Source organism: Plectropomus leopardus, chromosome 16, assembly GCF_008729295.1.
Source record: "Plectropomus leopardus isolate mb chromosome 16, YSFRI_Pleo_2.0, whole genome shotgun sequence".
NCBI classification, from domain to species: Eukaryota; Metazoa; Chordata; class Actinopteri; order Perciformes; family Serranidae; genus Plectropomus; species Plectropomus leopardus.
The window spans coordinates 12154404-12171128 of NC_056478.1; the positions used below are offsets into that span (position 1 = coordinate 12154404).

At 39.0% G+C, this 16725-nt stretch overlaps 1 protein-coding gene across 1 annotated transcript in view; it reads left to right on the forward strand.

Moving 5' to 3' along the window:
* Positions 1-2087: 2087 nt before the first annotated feature.
* LOC121955216 (NHS-like protein 1) overlaps positions 2088-16725 on the forward strand; it is a 133742-nt gene continuing 119104 nt past the window's right edge. Inside the window, 1 exon segment of the mRNA XM_042503065.1 lies at positions 2088-2626. Coding sequence (XP_042358999.1) covers positions 2308-2626 — 319 coding nt within the window. The 5' untranslated portion in view covers positions 2088-2307.

The following is a 16725-nucleotide window of genomic DNA, read 5'->3' on the forward strand; positions in this document are numbered from 1 at the left end:
ACAAACATGCCATGTACACACAGAGGACATAAATCAGAGACAAGTGTGCAGACAATGCTTTGTCCACGGCTTATTTAAAACGGTACGAGCAAACAACTGATATATCTTTTGTTTAAAAATGAAGGCGTTGACGAAAAACTGTAGGCTAACGCAACATAACGTGTTTATAAGCTAAGGTTAGCTTGTCAATAGTGTTGTGTAACTAGGTCACCAGTGAAATATTACAAAATATATATATTTTAAAAGTAGTTCAAGAAGTGAAGAATTCTTGCTACGTGGAAGCTACTCTTAACTTGAATAAATAAATAGTTAGCTGTAGCATAAATAACTCAAGCTACACTGTAACTATGCTAAAGCTAGGTTAGCTAACACCAACAGGCGACGTTGATGTCCGTATTTCTCCTCTTAATTAGGTTTATTTATCAAAAACCCCAAACCAAGATTTCTTCATTTTAACCGTAGATATTAAATTTAAACTAGTTAAAATAAATAACCCAAATGACTCCATGATACAGCCGTGCTAAGGGTTGGTTGCCAACTGTGGAAACTAGCTAATGTATGCATGATTATAGGACTACATTTTTATTTCATGTCCTTATATCTCCGTTTAATTGAGTTTGTTTATTAGGAACTCAGAGTGGTTTTATTAGCATGGGTTTTATTTATTTATTTTAACAGAATGAACACCTACAAAACATCCAGTCTATGATCACAACATATGTTTACAAAACAAAAAAAATCTGAATAACATGTATGAAGAGAATAAAAAACAAACAAAATAAACAGACACTTTTTGTTTCTCAATAAACAGGGATTGATAGGAGCCTTCACTAGTAGTTGAAAGTTAAAAAAAATAGGAAGTTACTTTGGACAGTGAATTTCTGTATAAAAAAAATAACTATTTAGAATAAAATTAATCACATGTTCAAGAGCGCTGTTGTCTGGATTACCACATTTCTAAAAATTAATAGTAAAAATGAATATCCCAAATTTTAAAAGAGTAAACTGTATTATAAGTTTTAAAGAAGTGACAATCCATCTGTCCAAAATCTTTTGGACATTTCACATGAATATGTTTATAAGAAAAAGAGAAAGTATCAGTATCTGTAAACTTAGCAATAAGGCAATTAGGAGGGGAATGGGTTTGATGGGTTCAGTCAGCATTTAGTGACGTTATAGGCCTAAGGATATTTAATATAGAAATACCACATTAATTAACCTAAAGTAACATTTTTAACCCAGAGCAGATTTGTTTGATTTCATTCAAAAACATGGGAAAAGGGCAAAATTGCTAAAAGATGTTTCACATATTGCAAGAAATTGTTAGATTTAGAAAATTGTTTTCAAAAAGCTAGCAAAAAATACCTGGAGGGAAAAAAGGAAAAAGCTAGGGAAAACTATACTTCTAATTAACACAATTGCATATTTAAAATTATGTTACACAATTATTATAGTTTTTAGGCCCCTTTACCAGGCCCCCTTTTTTTTCTTTTCTTTTTTTTAAAATTAACTTTCTTTTTTCCTTTTTTTTTTTTTTTTTAAAAAAAAGGAATGTCTTGTAATTCATACTTATTATTTGTTAATGTTTTGGTCATTTCTTCTTCCATTGCTTATTGCCTTTTTTGCATGTTTTTACAGAATTCATAGCCTAGCAGTTTTCTCAGGTTTCAAGGGGTTAATTTAGCATGGTACATCAGTTATCTTTAAAAATGAATTAAGAAAATTAAAAAAAGAAGGTATCAGTCTACCTTTCATTACTCCTAATCACAGGGGGTGTCATTAAATAAGGAATATGCGTTAATGTGAAATTATATTCGACATATTGGTTTATGAAGGCACTAATAAAATCGTGACTTTAGTATTTTATATTCCTGATTTCGCAGTTTGTCCTCCGGGTCAGTTTGGAGGATCTCCGGTCCAGGTTTTCCATCAGACCGCCGCGGACTCTCCGACGGGAGGCAGGTAAAGTCCCCTCTGTGTATCTGGCTCCAGTTCCAGTGGCTACAGGTGGTTGTAGTAATTCCCGGGTTTTCATTTGTACTTTTTCCTACTTTTCCTTGTGTTTTTTTCTTCTCTCCAGCCTGCTCTCTGTCTGGTTGAATTTGAATAGACTTTGCGAGGCAACGTCTCCGGTGTACAGCAGCACAAAGTCCCATGCTTTGCAAAACAAAAATATGGCGGGATTGAAGGATTATATTGAAATTATAGCAACCAAAGGACGGCGGTGCGTTTTGGATTTGTTTTAAAGCTGTGTTTTTTTGCGTGAACAGTTTTCGGTCCCGCTGGAGTTATTGGTATGATATAAACATGCCCTTTTATCAGAGGAGCATCGAGCCGCGGCGTGTTAGTAGGTTATCGGCGAGGGATGGCTGGATACCGAGGGAGGAAACCGGGAGACGCAAACTGCGAAAACCCGTTTTGTTCTCGTCTCTGGATGAGGTTGGCTGTCACACGTTGACCAACATAATTCACCAACTTTCCGACCTTTCTCGACATGCCAGCGACATCTTCCTGGGCATCGAGATGGAGGCAGGGATGGTGTTCAGAAGATCCTGCAGGATTCAGGGGCGGCTGCAAAAGCTGCAGGGGGAAGTCCGCAAGTTTGACCCCAAGAAAATCAAAATCCGTAAGTTTGCATTATTTACAACTTTGGTAGTCTGCAGTATGAGAGCTAAGAGATTATACCTTTAAATTTCTGCCCCCATAGCAGTACTATAAGTTATTAATATTGTGGTTAAACCAGAGCAGTCACTGTAAACACACACAGGCTTATATGTATATTATGAATGAACACACGCACACACGCACACACACACACACACACACACACATACATACATACATACATATGTATGGTATCATGGTGCTTGTGTGCCATGATTCCTTACCACAGATGAATATTTATGAATTCTTAATATTTAATTGACCACAACAAGTCAATTTAATACTGGGAGCTGTACTCCAGTGTGCGGATATTTATTCTGTGTGTTACATTAATATGTAGTTTTATCCAGCAACTGGCCACAAAACAGGTTGGATGTGCACACAACTACACTGCTTAGTTATTTCTAAACTACTGAAATAAATAAGATAACATATGAAGTGAGGAATTCTGACTTTAATCCTTAAAATCTGGATCAACGTCAGTAATATATTTTGTGTAATATTATTCTCATTAAATTATGACTTGATTCTCATAATATTTTGACATCAGTTTTCTTGTGTTGCATATAAACCTTAAAAATATGAGCAAAACCGTTTGGCTTCTTTTGAAAAGATGGCTATAAAGGCGAAGAGCAACTTCTTGAGAGATGTCCTGCAAATTGTGAGAAATTAGATTACAGTGACAAGAACATGAACTAAATGTGAGTTATAAAAAACCCAACCACATAAAATGGAAAAAAACAACCCTCACACAAAAAAGAGGCTGAGACAATTCTTAGAAAACTCTTAAATAAATAATAGGAAAAACTCCTGAAAAAAAGTATATTTATATACATACATATTTTCATTCAATGTAATTTTTAGGTCATTTCCTTCTTTGTTTTTGTTTTCCTCTTTTTTTGTCTTTTGTCTTGTAACTTCTTACTAATTTGGGGTAATTTCTTGGCAAATTGCATGTTTTTGTGAGAAATTAAGCTAATTTGCTCAGGTTCTAAAGGGTTAAACTAATCTGTATTTGAAGTTCTGCTCTGTCATGATTGGTGTGGAGAGAGAGCTGCTGGTCAGGTCCAAGGTGACTGTCACATTTCGTCCTGTGCAAAGGACCAGGGAGGGGTGACACATGGCTGTATTTGTCTTGATTCAGACTTATGTTAATCAGGGTGTTGAGTCTCGTCAGAAATGATGGATTTCCTCTCAACGGACTCACCATCTGTGTTCAGGTCTTCAAAAGACAGAGAGATCACAGGACGCCTCACAAACCTTTTCCATCCTGTTTCATCTTGCTGTTTTATGCATGTAAACAAAGCTGGTCAAAGATGATTGAAAAAATCAATTCCCTTTGTGGTTTTGCTAACCTTGTAAAGCTACGTCCTGTAGTCTCACACACAGTGGTTATATATTAACTCAGACTATGGCAGCCGTGCCAGCCATGCACAGATTCAGAGATAGGCCCTTAATGTTGTCCACTCTGATACAGACCTGTAGTAGAGCCTTTAAGAGAGTACATAGGCTACTTTATACCACTGCTTTCTATTTAATGGGTTGTTATTTGGTCCTGTTGATGAGTGCAGTAGTTAAGGGATTTTGTTTTCCCATTGACTCCCTGCATGACTTCTTTGTTTATCTAATTTGACTCTGAAATATGTTGCAAAGTAGGATTCAACAGAGGAGCCCAAATTCTTCTGAAGACTGGTGACGGAAGAGGATTAAAATTCTGAGTCATGGGTTTTTGTTCCTTTTTTTTAATGTCCTCCTTCATATCTATTCACCCAGCCTTTGGTCTGACTGTGACTCACTCTTCAAACACACACACACACACACACACAAGCACACGCACGCACAGATTTAAAAACTTGTTGCAGGGAAATGATAAAATGAGCAGACAGTTCCCAGACACAAACAAATGTGATGTATGATGAGCAATAGATCGAACACACATACACACAGACTGATACTCCCTGTGTTTAAGGGCAGTGGTTCCCAACTGGTCCAGTCATTAGTTCAAGGTCCACACATTGTTAATTACAACATATTCAATTTTATTTCACAAACTATACACTACACAAAAACATAAAACATATTACACAAAGAAACAGAAATGGCACTTCCAAATAAAAGAACTCAACCTACCAGTTGTGAATCAAAGGTTTAGGGGGTACCCGCTACATGACAGCGACCAGACGTTTAACTAATCCCCTGAGTTATCGCATGGCATGTGTCTGTTATCTGCACCTATTGAAGTTTTGATCCAGTCCTAGGTGGGGTTGGGAGTTCCTTTTTATACCTTTGTTCAGTTTAAGTCATTCGCTCAGTCACTCAGTGCAGCGAAGGCTAGCAGCTGAGGACAAGGTGTGAGAGAGTAGACTGGAATGCAGTGTGTGGTTCTCAGCGATCTGTAGTTTCCAGCTCCCACATCGCCCCAAGGCCATCGCCGGGAGTACAGAAGCACTGGCTTCAGATACATTACAACACAGGCATGTTGTGCTGGACTCTGACTCTTTCCACACAAACACCTGTCTTTGAAAAATGCCCTTTGAATTGCCCCCCAGCACTACTCCAGGATTTGGATTTGCCGTAACACAGAAGCAGCTGGTGGAGTAGTTTTGAATGGGTCTTTGAATGAAAGTTAATGTGTAACGCAGAAGCAAAGCATCCACAGATGTGCCGCCTCCTCTTACTCACTGGTTTACACTAGAAGTGGTCTGATACCAGTTTTTTTCTCTGCTATGCCGATTCTGACACCTGAACTTAGACTGATGCAAAGTATTAATCTGATCCTTTGAGCAGCCAAATTCCTCTTTGTTGTTTTTCTTTGTCACTTGAGGATTTTTTGGCATTGCTGGAATGCAGTTTCCAAACTTTGCTGCTGCGGTTCATCCTGTTTTTTCTCCTTTGCTTTAGGGCTGGGCGATATGGCTGAAAATAATATCCCCATATTAAAGGCTATATCGCAGTACATTATATCTTGATATTTTGAAATCACCTCTAAACTACTGTAGTCTACTAAAATACAAAATCATTAAACTAACTACAGTTACAATGAAGTTAAAGTAGCTACTGTCCTATAATAAAGTTAAATAAAGTGCTGTTATCATAAACTAAAGTAAAATAAACTAATGTTATGATTAAATAAATCGAAGCAGAAGCACTGGTGCTTTTATTTTGAAGCAGTGTCAGTGTTTTTGAGGTGGACTTGAAGCTTCTTGTACAACAACAGTAGTTGTTTCTTTGTGTGTGTGTGTGTGTGTGTCCGTGAAAGGAAGAGAGCCATAGGAGAGTGCGATTAAGTCGAAACAAAATGATGTGATAATTTGTACTCAATGTTCACGATATAGTCGTTTCATATATCCCATGTAGAGCAAGCCGTGATATTTTGAGAATATTCATGTTTGTGTTTATATTTTTGAATGAATGAATGACAAATATTTTGCCCACCCTAACTTTGCTTTGGGGAACTTGTCATGCTCTTTCGTGTGATGCGTCTTTAAATGCTTTATAAGATGTTGAAATTGTGTCCCTCAAAACTCCACCCTTGCTGTACACGTTGCTTTTGTACTGCTGGGACTTTCCTGTGTAAAATAATACTTAATTGCTAACGTTTTTTTGAAGGCTGATGTTTTATCTGGGTGTGAAACTACTTAACAGTTTATTGAGAAATGGCAAGATACCAGATTGATGCATAGACTTGTGTACTTGATGATACCTGTTCCTGCATTTAAGGCGGTATCTGAGGCATTTCTGATCATGTTATTGGTATCAGAGCAACTCTAGTTCACGCAGTAGTAATCAACACACCTCACTGCTTCTTGTAGCATCATATATCCAGTGTGAGCTTTACTTAAGTTTAGAGAGCTCATGACGCATTTGAAGCATTTGACTAGGCCCAAAGGAATATATTACATAATCATATCATCTTATAGTTTGCATGTAAATGTTAAACTGTGACCAGTCACTCTGTTGTCTTTTACTACTGTGGGTTAGGATTCCTACTCTAACCTCAGGTTGGAGATGGATCATATTACGGGTGAGGGACATAAAGAGGGGCTCCTGTATGCCAGGGGTCTGACATTGAGGGAAGGGCGTAGTGAGTGTGTGTATGTGTGTGTTTGCTTATGTGCAGTGTCTCTTCTTGCAGTTTATCTGTGCAGTCAAAGTAATCATCTGGTACAGTTTAAACAAGCACATGAAATGAACAAATGGGATCTTCCTCCCTGTGTGTGTTATATGTTGCCTCATGCCAATGTTAATCCATTTGTGCTGAAGTACCGGTCAGCAGGTCAAAGGTCATTCTCTCCAGCCTCAGAGGGGGAACACCTGACACTCCAGAGTCAAGAGTTTAAATAAAGTAAAACTAGACTTTGTTCAAACTCTTGACTCTGGAGTGCTGGTATGGGTTTCTGCTGCCGGCCAGTAAGGGTCAGCTCAGCTATGACTGACTAATTGTGAGTTTCACTGCCACACCCCGATGTATTAATGACTGTATTAAGACAACTGGGACAGTGACAGGATAATTATACTCGTCCACAGACGTTGGGAGAAAAAACAAGAGTAGACTGTGTACAGTCCCAAGGTGCATCCATGGCAACAACATTGTGCTGTCTGTGAATATGAGAAGATGATTGTGGCAGTTGATGAACATATGAAGCTATTAGGAGAATATTTATACTTAAAATGTCCTTGAGAATAGGAAGGGCTTGTAGAAAATGGTATCAAGAACTGTAACTCATGCTGAAGTTAAATAGCACTGGCATTATGTCCATGGTTGTGAAAAGGAGCAGCTTTTTTCTTTCCACGCTTGGATTTATGATTCTGAATAGTTTATGACTGCAGTAATCCATGTAGACAGATATCAGCATATGTATGTAGAATCTGTAGACAATGGGACAAGATTTGGGTATTGGAAATGTTTTTTTCTTCATTTGTAGTCTGAGTCTATATATGCCAATCACAGTTGACAGCCGGGTAGCAGTCCATGTGGAGAGGCGGAAAACATTAGCAAATGTCATCTTAAAACCCACTTAAAGTTAGACTAGGCAACAAGTCTAAAAGTAGGAAAACAATCGGAAAATGGTCAAAATTGAGCAAAAGTTAATCTATAAGGTTAATTAACACTGTCTGAAAAAATATTGTGCATATTACTAGTTAGCTGAAATCATAAATTGCATTTTTTAAATGTCCGAATCGTATTTTAAATGCTGCTGAAATATGTGGCGCTTTGCGCTGTGCATAATAAATATTAAATATTTTTTCCTACAAAACGAGACACAATTCACAAAATCAACATCAACAAATAAACGCTAATTGACACACACACGAACATATGTGTCCAGGTTTGCTGGGGTCTCCTGCACGCCCAAAAGCACCTCTCTCATTCAGCCTAGCAAGATGACATCCAGCTGGCTTGAGGCTCAGGCATACTTTCCCTGCTGAACGTCCGCAGACAGCTGCGGACTTGTACCAGTCGCATGCACGAGGTTCCATCCGATGAGTCTGAGAGCACACTGCACAAAGTGGGTCTCATAAAGTCTTGGTCCCTAATCAGTGCCAGACTGTCACTTTCAGGGCATGTCAGATGAATCATGACGCTACAATTTAACTATAAAAATACACAGACAAACATCAATTAAGGTCATGCATTTGCGGTACTCTTTTGTTTTAAAAATAACAAAACAACAAGCAAGCTTTTGACACTTCTGTGGATTGAAAAACCTCAAAAGGGGGGCTTAAGGAGGACAGCATGGACCTGGTCACAGCCAGGGAAAAGAGAGCAGGTTGAATGGCAAATTTTGCAAAGTGAGTTTGAAGAATTACAGCTGTCACTTTTAATTGACAACCAAAGATCTCACTGTGTTTGTCTTTGGGACGACCCAAAATTGCACTGTGTTAAAGGCCTTTAATATCACAACTTTGACTTTTAAGTGAAGAGTGTCTTTAACTAAATATTTAACACTAAGTCTCTTGTGCCAAATATAGCACTGGGTTGAATGGGGAGTTACGCTATTTTAATGTTGAAAGTAGGTCGAACTGGTGAAGGTTAATTGGAGTTAGAAGAGACTTAGGGCCTCCCTTCAGATATCTTTGATGCCCACTGGCTCCCTGCTGCTGTGGGGTTATGAATCACACACACACACAAACAATCTGGATTGGACACATGCAGCAGAGCTGCTAATATCCACAATTAATCTTCCTTTCGTAGTCACATGCAGACTGTGTGTAAATTCCTCCCCACATTTCCCAGTTATTTATAGATGTATGTCTTTGCCCGATAATCTTTCATCAGTAGCATGCCATCATCTTTAGTGTGTGTTGCTATGTTGAAGTGCTTCTCAAGGACCTCTGTGTGTGTGTGTGCGTGTGTGTGTGCGCGCGCGTGTGTGTACATGCGTGTGTGTGTACGTGCGTGTGTGTGTGTGCATGGGCACGCACTTGGCTTGTCTGCTGTTGGACATTTTTTGGCTCAGGCTGGCACCACAGTGGCCGTGTGTGTTAGTGCATAAACAGTGTCGCTCAGTTATGACGATAACGACAGTGAGTCTAAACTACTTGAATGAGATCCAAGTTGTGGCTCTTATCACATGACAAAGAATAACAAAGCACTGTCATGCCTAAATAAGCTAACTGCTGTTTATCTTTTTTTTTTAAACCATCTTGTTTTCCTGTTTACCACACACACACACACACACACACACACACACACACACACACACACACACACACACACACACACACACACACACACCCTGTTTATCCCACCTCAATTCCCCCCTAGTCACCATTCAGGCTCAGGCCTGCCTTGGTCCCTTCCATTCATGTATAGAGAGCAGTCATTACGCAGCCAGAATCCACAAGTCAGTTCCCACAGGGCTCGTTCCAGCGAGGGGAGCCTGGCCTGGTTCTAGAGGTCGACCTGGTCCCATGAGGAACAAAAGAGAGGGGTTGGGAGGGATGGAGAAAGAGAAAAAGTGAGAGAAAAATAGGGAAAAACGGATGGGAAATGGCTGCAGTATTCCAAGAAGTGGAGGGATATTGGCATTGAGCTGCATCTGACTTCGACTTTGTGTGTGTGTGTGTGTGTGTGTACATGCAGCCGCCCTCTCCCACGCCTCTGTGCAGACTGTCCAGGATGTAGACACAGCCCTGACAAGGACACAAAGGAGTGTTAGGGAGTGAAAATGCTAGGGAGGAAGAGGGAGATGATTGATGAATGCAAGTGTTGCTCTGTTGTGTATTTGTCTTTGTACATGTTTGCTCACACACTTTTCTTCAGCGTCTGTTAGTGTTAGTGTAAGTACTTGTTGATCATCACATTTAATGTCACGACCCCGGCTGCCTGTCTTCAGCGCCGTTCTGAAGCTCCTCTGCTTCACAAAACTAAATCTGTCTGAGACTGATTTTCTCTTGATGATATGAGACAGTTAAGTTAATAAGATTCTCTAAATTTAGAGTTGTGTGTGTGTGTGTGTGTGGTGTGTGTGTGTGTGTGTGTGTGTGTGTGTGTGTGTGTGTGTGTGTGAGACTGTGTGACTGTGTGTAAGCCCTGGTAGGAGCAGTGGTTTTAAGCCTGTGCGGACTGCAAGGACGTCACTGAATACCAGATCACTGTTATGGCTTATGCTTGTGTGTTTTAGCAGTTCATTCAGTGTCAGATGATGACACTGCGTTTTTTTCACATTTTATGGTTAGTTCATGGTTCTATTTTGGGGTATTATCACTGATTTTTGAATCGATTTGAATCGATTGATCGATTTGTTTAATGTTTTGAGTCATAAAGTCTTTACGGGCATAAAGTCTCCATCAAGATTTAATCTCGGCTGTGCACAAACACAAGTGTTTGTGTTCACACACTCAAAAGACCCAGATACAGGACTTGCACGTTTGCAAGTTGGCAGTTTTGGGTGCTGCAGGGTAATCCAGGGTTTAAGATGCCAGCGGGGAGATGAGCAAGCTCTAACTCCCACTATGGTGACCTCTGCTTGGAAGAGGACAGTGATGGAGGGGTATCTCCCTCCATCTCTGGATGGATTTGTAGAGTCGTACATGTACTTACAAACACACACTGTATTATTATTTTTTTTTACTTCCTTAAGATTTGGCACACTTTCCTCATTAATTATTTCACTTCTTCAAAAACACAGTTGGTGCCGCAGCTAGAACCATTTAGTGTCAGTATGGTAGAACGATGGGAATGTAGACTATATATAATGCATAGTTAGTATACATTTTTTAAACTTAAGTTGGCTTTTTTTACTTGCCTTGTCAAGCAAGTTGGTCAGAAACCTACTTGTCTGAAATCAATTTTTTACACCCCCCAATACAAATTATTTTATATTCTAGTGGCTATAACACACAAAGACTTAACTTAATTGCCATGAAAAATGACCCTATTTCATACACCCTGCTTTCAAACAATTTTTTATACCATTTGTCCAATTGGTCAAGTGAGTTGCTACCCCAATGTGGCATATAACTTGTCCAGGGCAATCAGGCAATCCCTATTGTTAAACCCCTATTTGCTTGTGGATTTTAAATATTACAACAGATTTATTCCACGACTGTGCACGCTGATGAATGGTGCAGTTGAAAAGTGCTTCACAGAGTTCAAGCGGAGGTTGTGGTCCAGATTTAACACAGCTATTGTTTTGAAGAAAAAGCATCACGAATAGCCAGATGTCCAGGTCCAATTGTATTTCCTCCTGAGAACCAAACAAGAGCTGAACTGACCGCGGAGCGTATGTGAAATCTGTTAAGAACAGATGAGCCTGTACTCGACTTCACTCCCAAAACTTCTGACCAGGCAAATTAAAAATGACCAAATACGCCTTTAGGGAGATTGTATATTCTCAAACAACATCTGATAAAACATTTTCACAGCTTGCGTGGAGTGTGTGTAACTGTTTATGTGGGTCTGTGCACGGCTGTGACATGATGTTTCAGCATATTCTATTGTCAGTCACTCTCCCTTTTTGTCTCAGCTTTCCCTCCCCCCTTCCTCTGTTTTAAAGTCTTTTCCTCTCTCCCCTCTCTCTTACTCCCTGTCCTATATTTCTTTCCCTTTCTACTTCCTGTTGTTTCATATGGCTTCCAGACCTTTCCTCTCTCATCTCTGTCCATCCTCTGCACTTTGATGTCTGCCCTCACACCGCCACGCTGACCACAACAAAGAAAAGGCCCCTTCGTGCCCTTTATCTTCCTCTCGCTCTTTGTCTCTCATATAATCTGTTTTTGTCTTGCGCTACACATTTCTCTTGACTGTCTTTCTGCTCAACTTCCTCTCATCTATGCAGTTTTTAAATAGCGTTCTGAGGAGGTGCACTTGAGGTGATACTCCAATGAATGAAATAGTGAATAGTAAGATAGTGTCATCAGCAGTGATACTTTGATTCATTTTTGTGTTTAGATAATGCCGCCTAATGATTGTCAGCTCTTGTTAAAATCACTGCTTTTGTCAGAGCTGCATCTTAACAGCCAGTTCAGTTAGACTGTAATTTAGGTCACGCTATCATTTATAAAACTGCTCATTTTGCCAGATGTTTCTTTGTTCTGCTGTCTCTACAACAGAGATTGTTAGCAGCTGTATGGATATGATGTAGCATTGTCACATTGAGCCTTGTGCCTTGTTTTTTGTTTCATCAGCCACATCACCATCTGATGCACTGAGCTGCATCTTACTGAAAACATTTTTTTTAACTTATAAACATGCATTTTTTTTCGATGTAGCCTCTCTCTCTCACCTGATTTTTTTTTTGTATTTTCAGGCTTTTTGTGACAGTTATCCATTGAACTTGGAACACAATGAAGGCCACTGTACGGTTTAATGTCACAAGCGTGCATCATGGGTAGTTATAGTAACTACAGCTAGTAGCTGCACAGTAACTGCACTATAGTGAACCTGTTCCGTTGCTTTTGGTGACAAAATAAACAAAAGACATCCTGTAAACCTACACAACAACCACTTTTGATTGCCGTGAACGTTATGATTGAATATGTCCTGTATAATATTACTGTTAAGCAGTGATGTGTGACAGACAGACAGACAGACAGACAGACAGGCAAACACTCATCCACTTATCCATACAGTACATAATGACATACTGCAGCAGGTGGGAGCTCATCTTACAGGAATATAAAGGCTATTGCTGGCCCGCATCTGCACTTTACTGCACTCAAGGCCTGGAAACACAAACACACACACACACACACACACACACACACACATACACACACACGCAGACTCTATGACCACCTCAGGAAAAATAAACAGGGATTTTCTGCAACATCTGTCACCCGTGCCACTTAACCAATGCACACATGGAAACACACAGACTCACGCACACAAATGTAGTAAGTGGTAAGTCCCGTAGCCATCCTTGTGATTCACATTAGAAATTGTAGAAATTTAGTGGGTTTCTCATTAGGGGTCAACAGATTTTTGGTCAAGTATTGAGGCCGATATTTGGCATTTTGCCCATTATCTGTATTGCCGTTTTATTCTAATGCTCGCTGATAAAAGTACTTAATTAAAAAGTGCCAAGTGTCAGCATGGGAGGAACTTTTACTTTGTAAAACCTTAGGGAGCTATTTTTATCTTTTTTTTATTTAAGTTTTCACATTGTTGAAAAAAGTTGCTGGGAGCTTGTTGTATTTGATATCAAAAGTTTCGTTTTTTTCATCAAACATTTGCTAAAGGCATTTAAACAAAGTTTTATGTTGGAGTTTGTTTTATTCCAAATTCTAAATATGGACACAAAGATTTTTATCTTTATTGTAAATGCATTTTGGTTCCAAATATTGGTTCAGACCTGCAGAATAGATCACAGCGAGCCTCTGTGTCTGTGGTGAAGTTTAACTGAAACAAGCAACAGTTGAATTTTGGATTTAACTGAATGTTTGCACTCAAAAACTAGATGGGAGGATGAGATGAGTTATAGTGGCGCTGTGGCTATATTTGTACTGGCAGATAATTCCTTTGAAACAGCTGTTCGTTGACTCTTTTCATGCATATTTTTAGTCTAGTAAACATTGGCAACATTTGACAACTGGAATTTCCTCAGCTGAATAAACAAGCTTAGTAACAAGAGTGTGATTAAGGTTTTGTCTCAGTCAAGCAGACACAATGTTTAATGTTTTGAGTCATCATAGAATTTGTTTATTCTGTCATGTGCATTGTGCAACTCATGACTCTGCCAACTGATCTCCTTTTTGGTTGCTTGTAAGATTGACTGTGTGGCAATAGACTTCTTCTCAAGTTGCTCTCTCAAGGAACATCAACTGAGTGTCTAAAATATTCAGTAGATGGAAAAAGTAGGTTAATTTAGTTGGGATTTAGGAAGTTTTCCCAGTTCAGTGATGAAAAAGTCTCAGATTTGAGTCAGTTGCATGTGTGTGTCAAATATCAGCAATGTTAGTGTAGATGGTGGTGGTGTGGTGCAGGGTTTGATGTCATGTTGTTTGAGAGCTGTGTTTGTTATTGACCCAAGATGTCTCCAGGTATGCAGGTATTTTTGAACATTGTTATTTTCGATAAACGAAAAAAACCCTCAAAACTGTCCGCACAACCTTATTTTACACAATATCTTTGTCGGCACGACAAAGTAAAAAGGGGTCTAATCACTTGTTGGCGTGTGCTTTCTTTCACAGTCTTAACTCATCACAAAGATGGTAATGTTTAAAACATTTTCAAAACATCTAGTAGAGATCTCAGTACCCCTAATTCCCCTTCAATTTACAGACAAAAGAGCTCACTCTAAGGTACAAGTCTTTTCCTTTCACTCCTCATCGACAACAATCCTACTCGTGAAATTGTCCCACCCCTTCTAGTATGACTGTACTTGATCCAAAACCGTCCTTTCTGGTGGACTTAAAACGACAGATGCTGAAATAGACCAAATAAAATTGGGCGCAGTCCGACTTTGTTGTTGATGTTTCTGGCTCATGCTAATAAAACAAAGCCACAATGAGCATGAACTGAGGAGATTACATCATTGATCCCTAAACTCGCCGTCTAATATGTCCACACAGATACAAAGTAACCTGAAAAATCTGCACCTTAGAAGGCTTTTTCAAAAAAGTCTTGGTCCTTGTGACCTAAAACTGTTTATGTGTGGACATGACCAAAATGTAGCGGAAAATATCTGTTTTCAGTAATATCAGTGTTGTTGTAGACAAGGTCTAAAACCCTGTGGGGCGATAATTGGTGTGATAGTATTAAAGGACAACGTAATTGTTTAGCAAGGTAAAATTGCAAGGTTTTCAGGCACTTGTTTCAGTTTCAAAAAGCTTTATTTTCTGTATTGGTCACCGCCCTGCCCTGTGTGTGTTTGTGTCAGAGAACGGTGACACAATCTGTCGTCCTCAATTCCTGCCAACGGTCAAAGGGTCCATTGTCAACATGTTGACCTAGGTTATTATATATACTGTGTATACATACCCCACCCCCTACTGCATAACTCACATGCATGCTTACAATACTAATGCGTGCATACTGCACAAGTACAGCATGAGGTTTAATTATTTCAGTTTTTCTTGTATCTGTAAACATCAACGCATCTGTGCCAATGTATATTTATTTACCAATCAGCTGCTTTTTACATTTTTTAAGGCATATTTTAATAATTGAATATCAGCAACATTCCAGCAGTTTGTTGAGTTGCACTTTTCTGAAATAACTTTTATTTTAATTCTATATTATTTTATTTTATTCTGTGTTATATTATGCGAAAAATGGTTTTTTTTGTGCAGAACATCCTTATTCTATCAAGCCTTTTTGCTCTTTTGGAGGCTGTGCTTATCAGTGATTGAGTTGGGATATCTTTATTACCTTTGGCCTCTAAAACTGAAAAGAATTTGCAATTAAGAGCTTAGACTTTCTTCATTTCAGAAACCAGCTCATTCATGAGACTTGCCAGTGTCTCTGCCTGTCTCTCTCTGTACTGTCTGCTTAGTCACCAAGATTTATGAGACTAAAAAAATAAAAGACACTGTCAGCTGTGTTGTTTTAGTTTAGTGTTTCCTCCTTTTTTCCTCACTGTCTTTCTCTCTGTCTTGCTGTGTTATCCTTGATTCAACACTAGCCAGCTAAAACCACAATATCGGCATATATTTCACAAGGTGGTGTTTCCTTGATGTTAAAATTTTTTTCAGCACCGGCGGTCGCTAGAATTATACTGTGCACTGAATTTGATGACCACAGTCAGATCCAAAATTAGATAATAATTAACTAGCACTGGTCCCTTTGCCTAACTCCTTGCCTATATGTCACTACTTCTCTGGAGAGCGGACGGCACCTTGCACCTTAGCCGTTGAAGCATCTCAAAGTCAGTCAGTGCAAACCCTAGCCCCGGAGTTCACAGTGGGCTTGTGACGAGTGGCAGCTCTGGGTCCGACTCATTAATGGCAGCAATAGAGAGTTTGCTGATGCAGCGCAGACTCAGGGTGGTCAAGAGGGTGTTACAGGATTAAACTCTCAGCTCTCGGGAGAACAGTCTTCCTCTGGCTGAATTTGAATATCTACAGGGCGCTGAATGCAGATGTGTTTCCACCAGGTGGTTGCTTTACCTAGCAGTCAATCCACAGTCTGTTCTAGGCAACCATGAAATTCGGGGAAGTTCTCAGTTTTTAATTACATTACAACCTGTTCACCCATTGGCAATAAAAGTGATTGAAACGTGTAAAAAGTTACATGCAGTTCCTTTAAGTAGGACTGGGGGGCATTGAAATAATCAATATCACAATATATTAACCAAATACAGCAATATCAATATTGCAATGATATTGTAGGGTCGACTAGTAGTGCTTTCACAAAATATTTACACTGAGATTTTTGATAAATAATCGTCAGTAATGTGGATATAATAACTAAGTTGGTATAGGCAAATAATAGAAGCTAGAAGAAGCTAGAAAAACAACAAAAAAACGACATCACTTTACTTTAATGCGGTCTTTAAAACCAGGAAAAGAAAACAGACAATTTAGATATTCAAAATCTAAGATAATAAGTCTCATACCATATATTAATATTATATCAACATATTACTCAGCCCTGCTTTTATTTTTTTTCTGTAA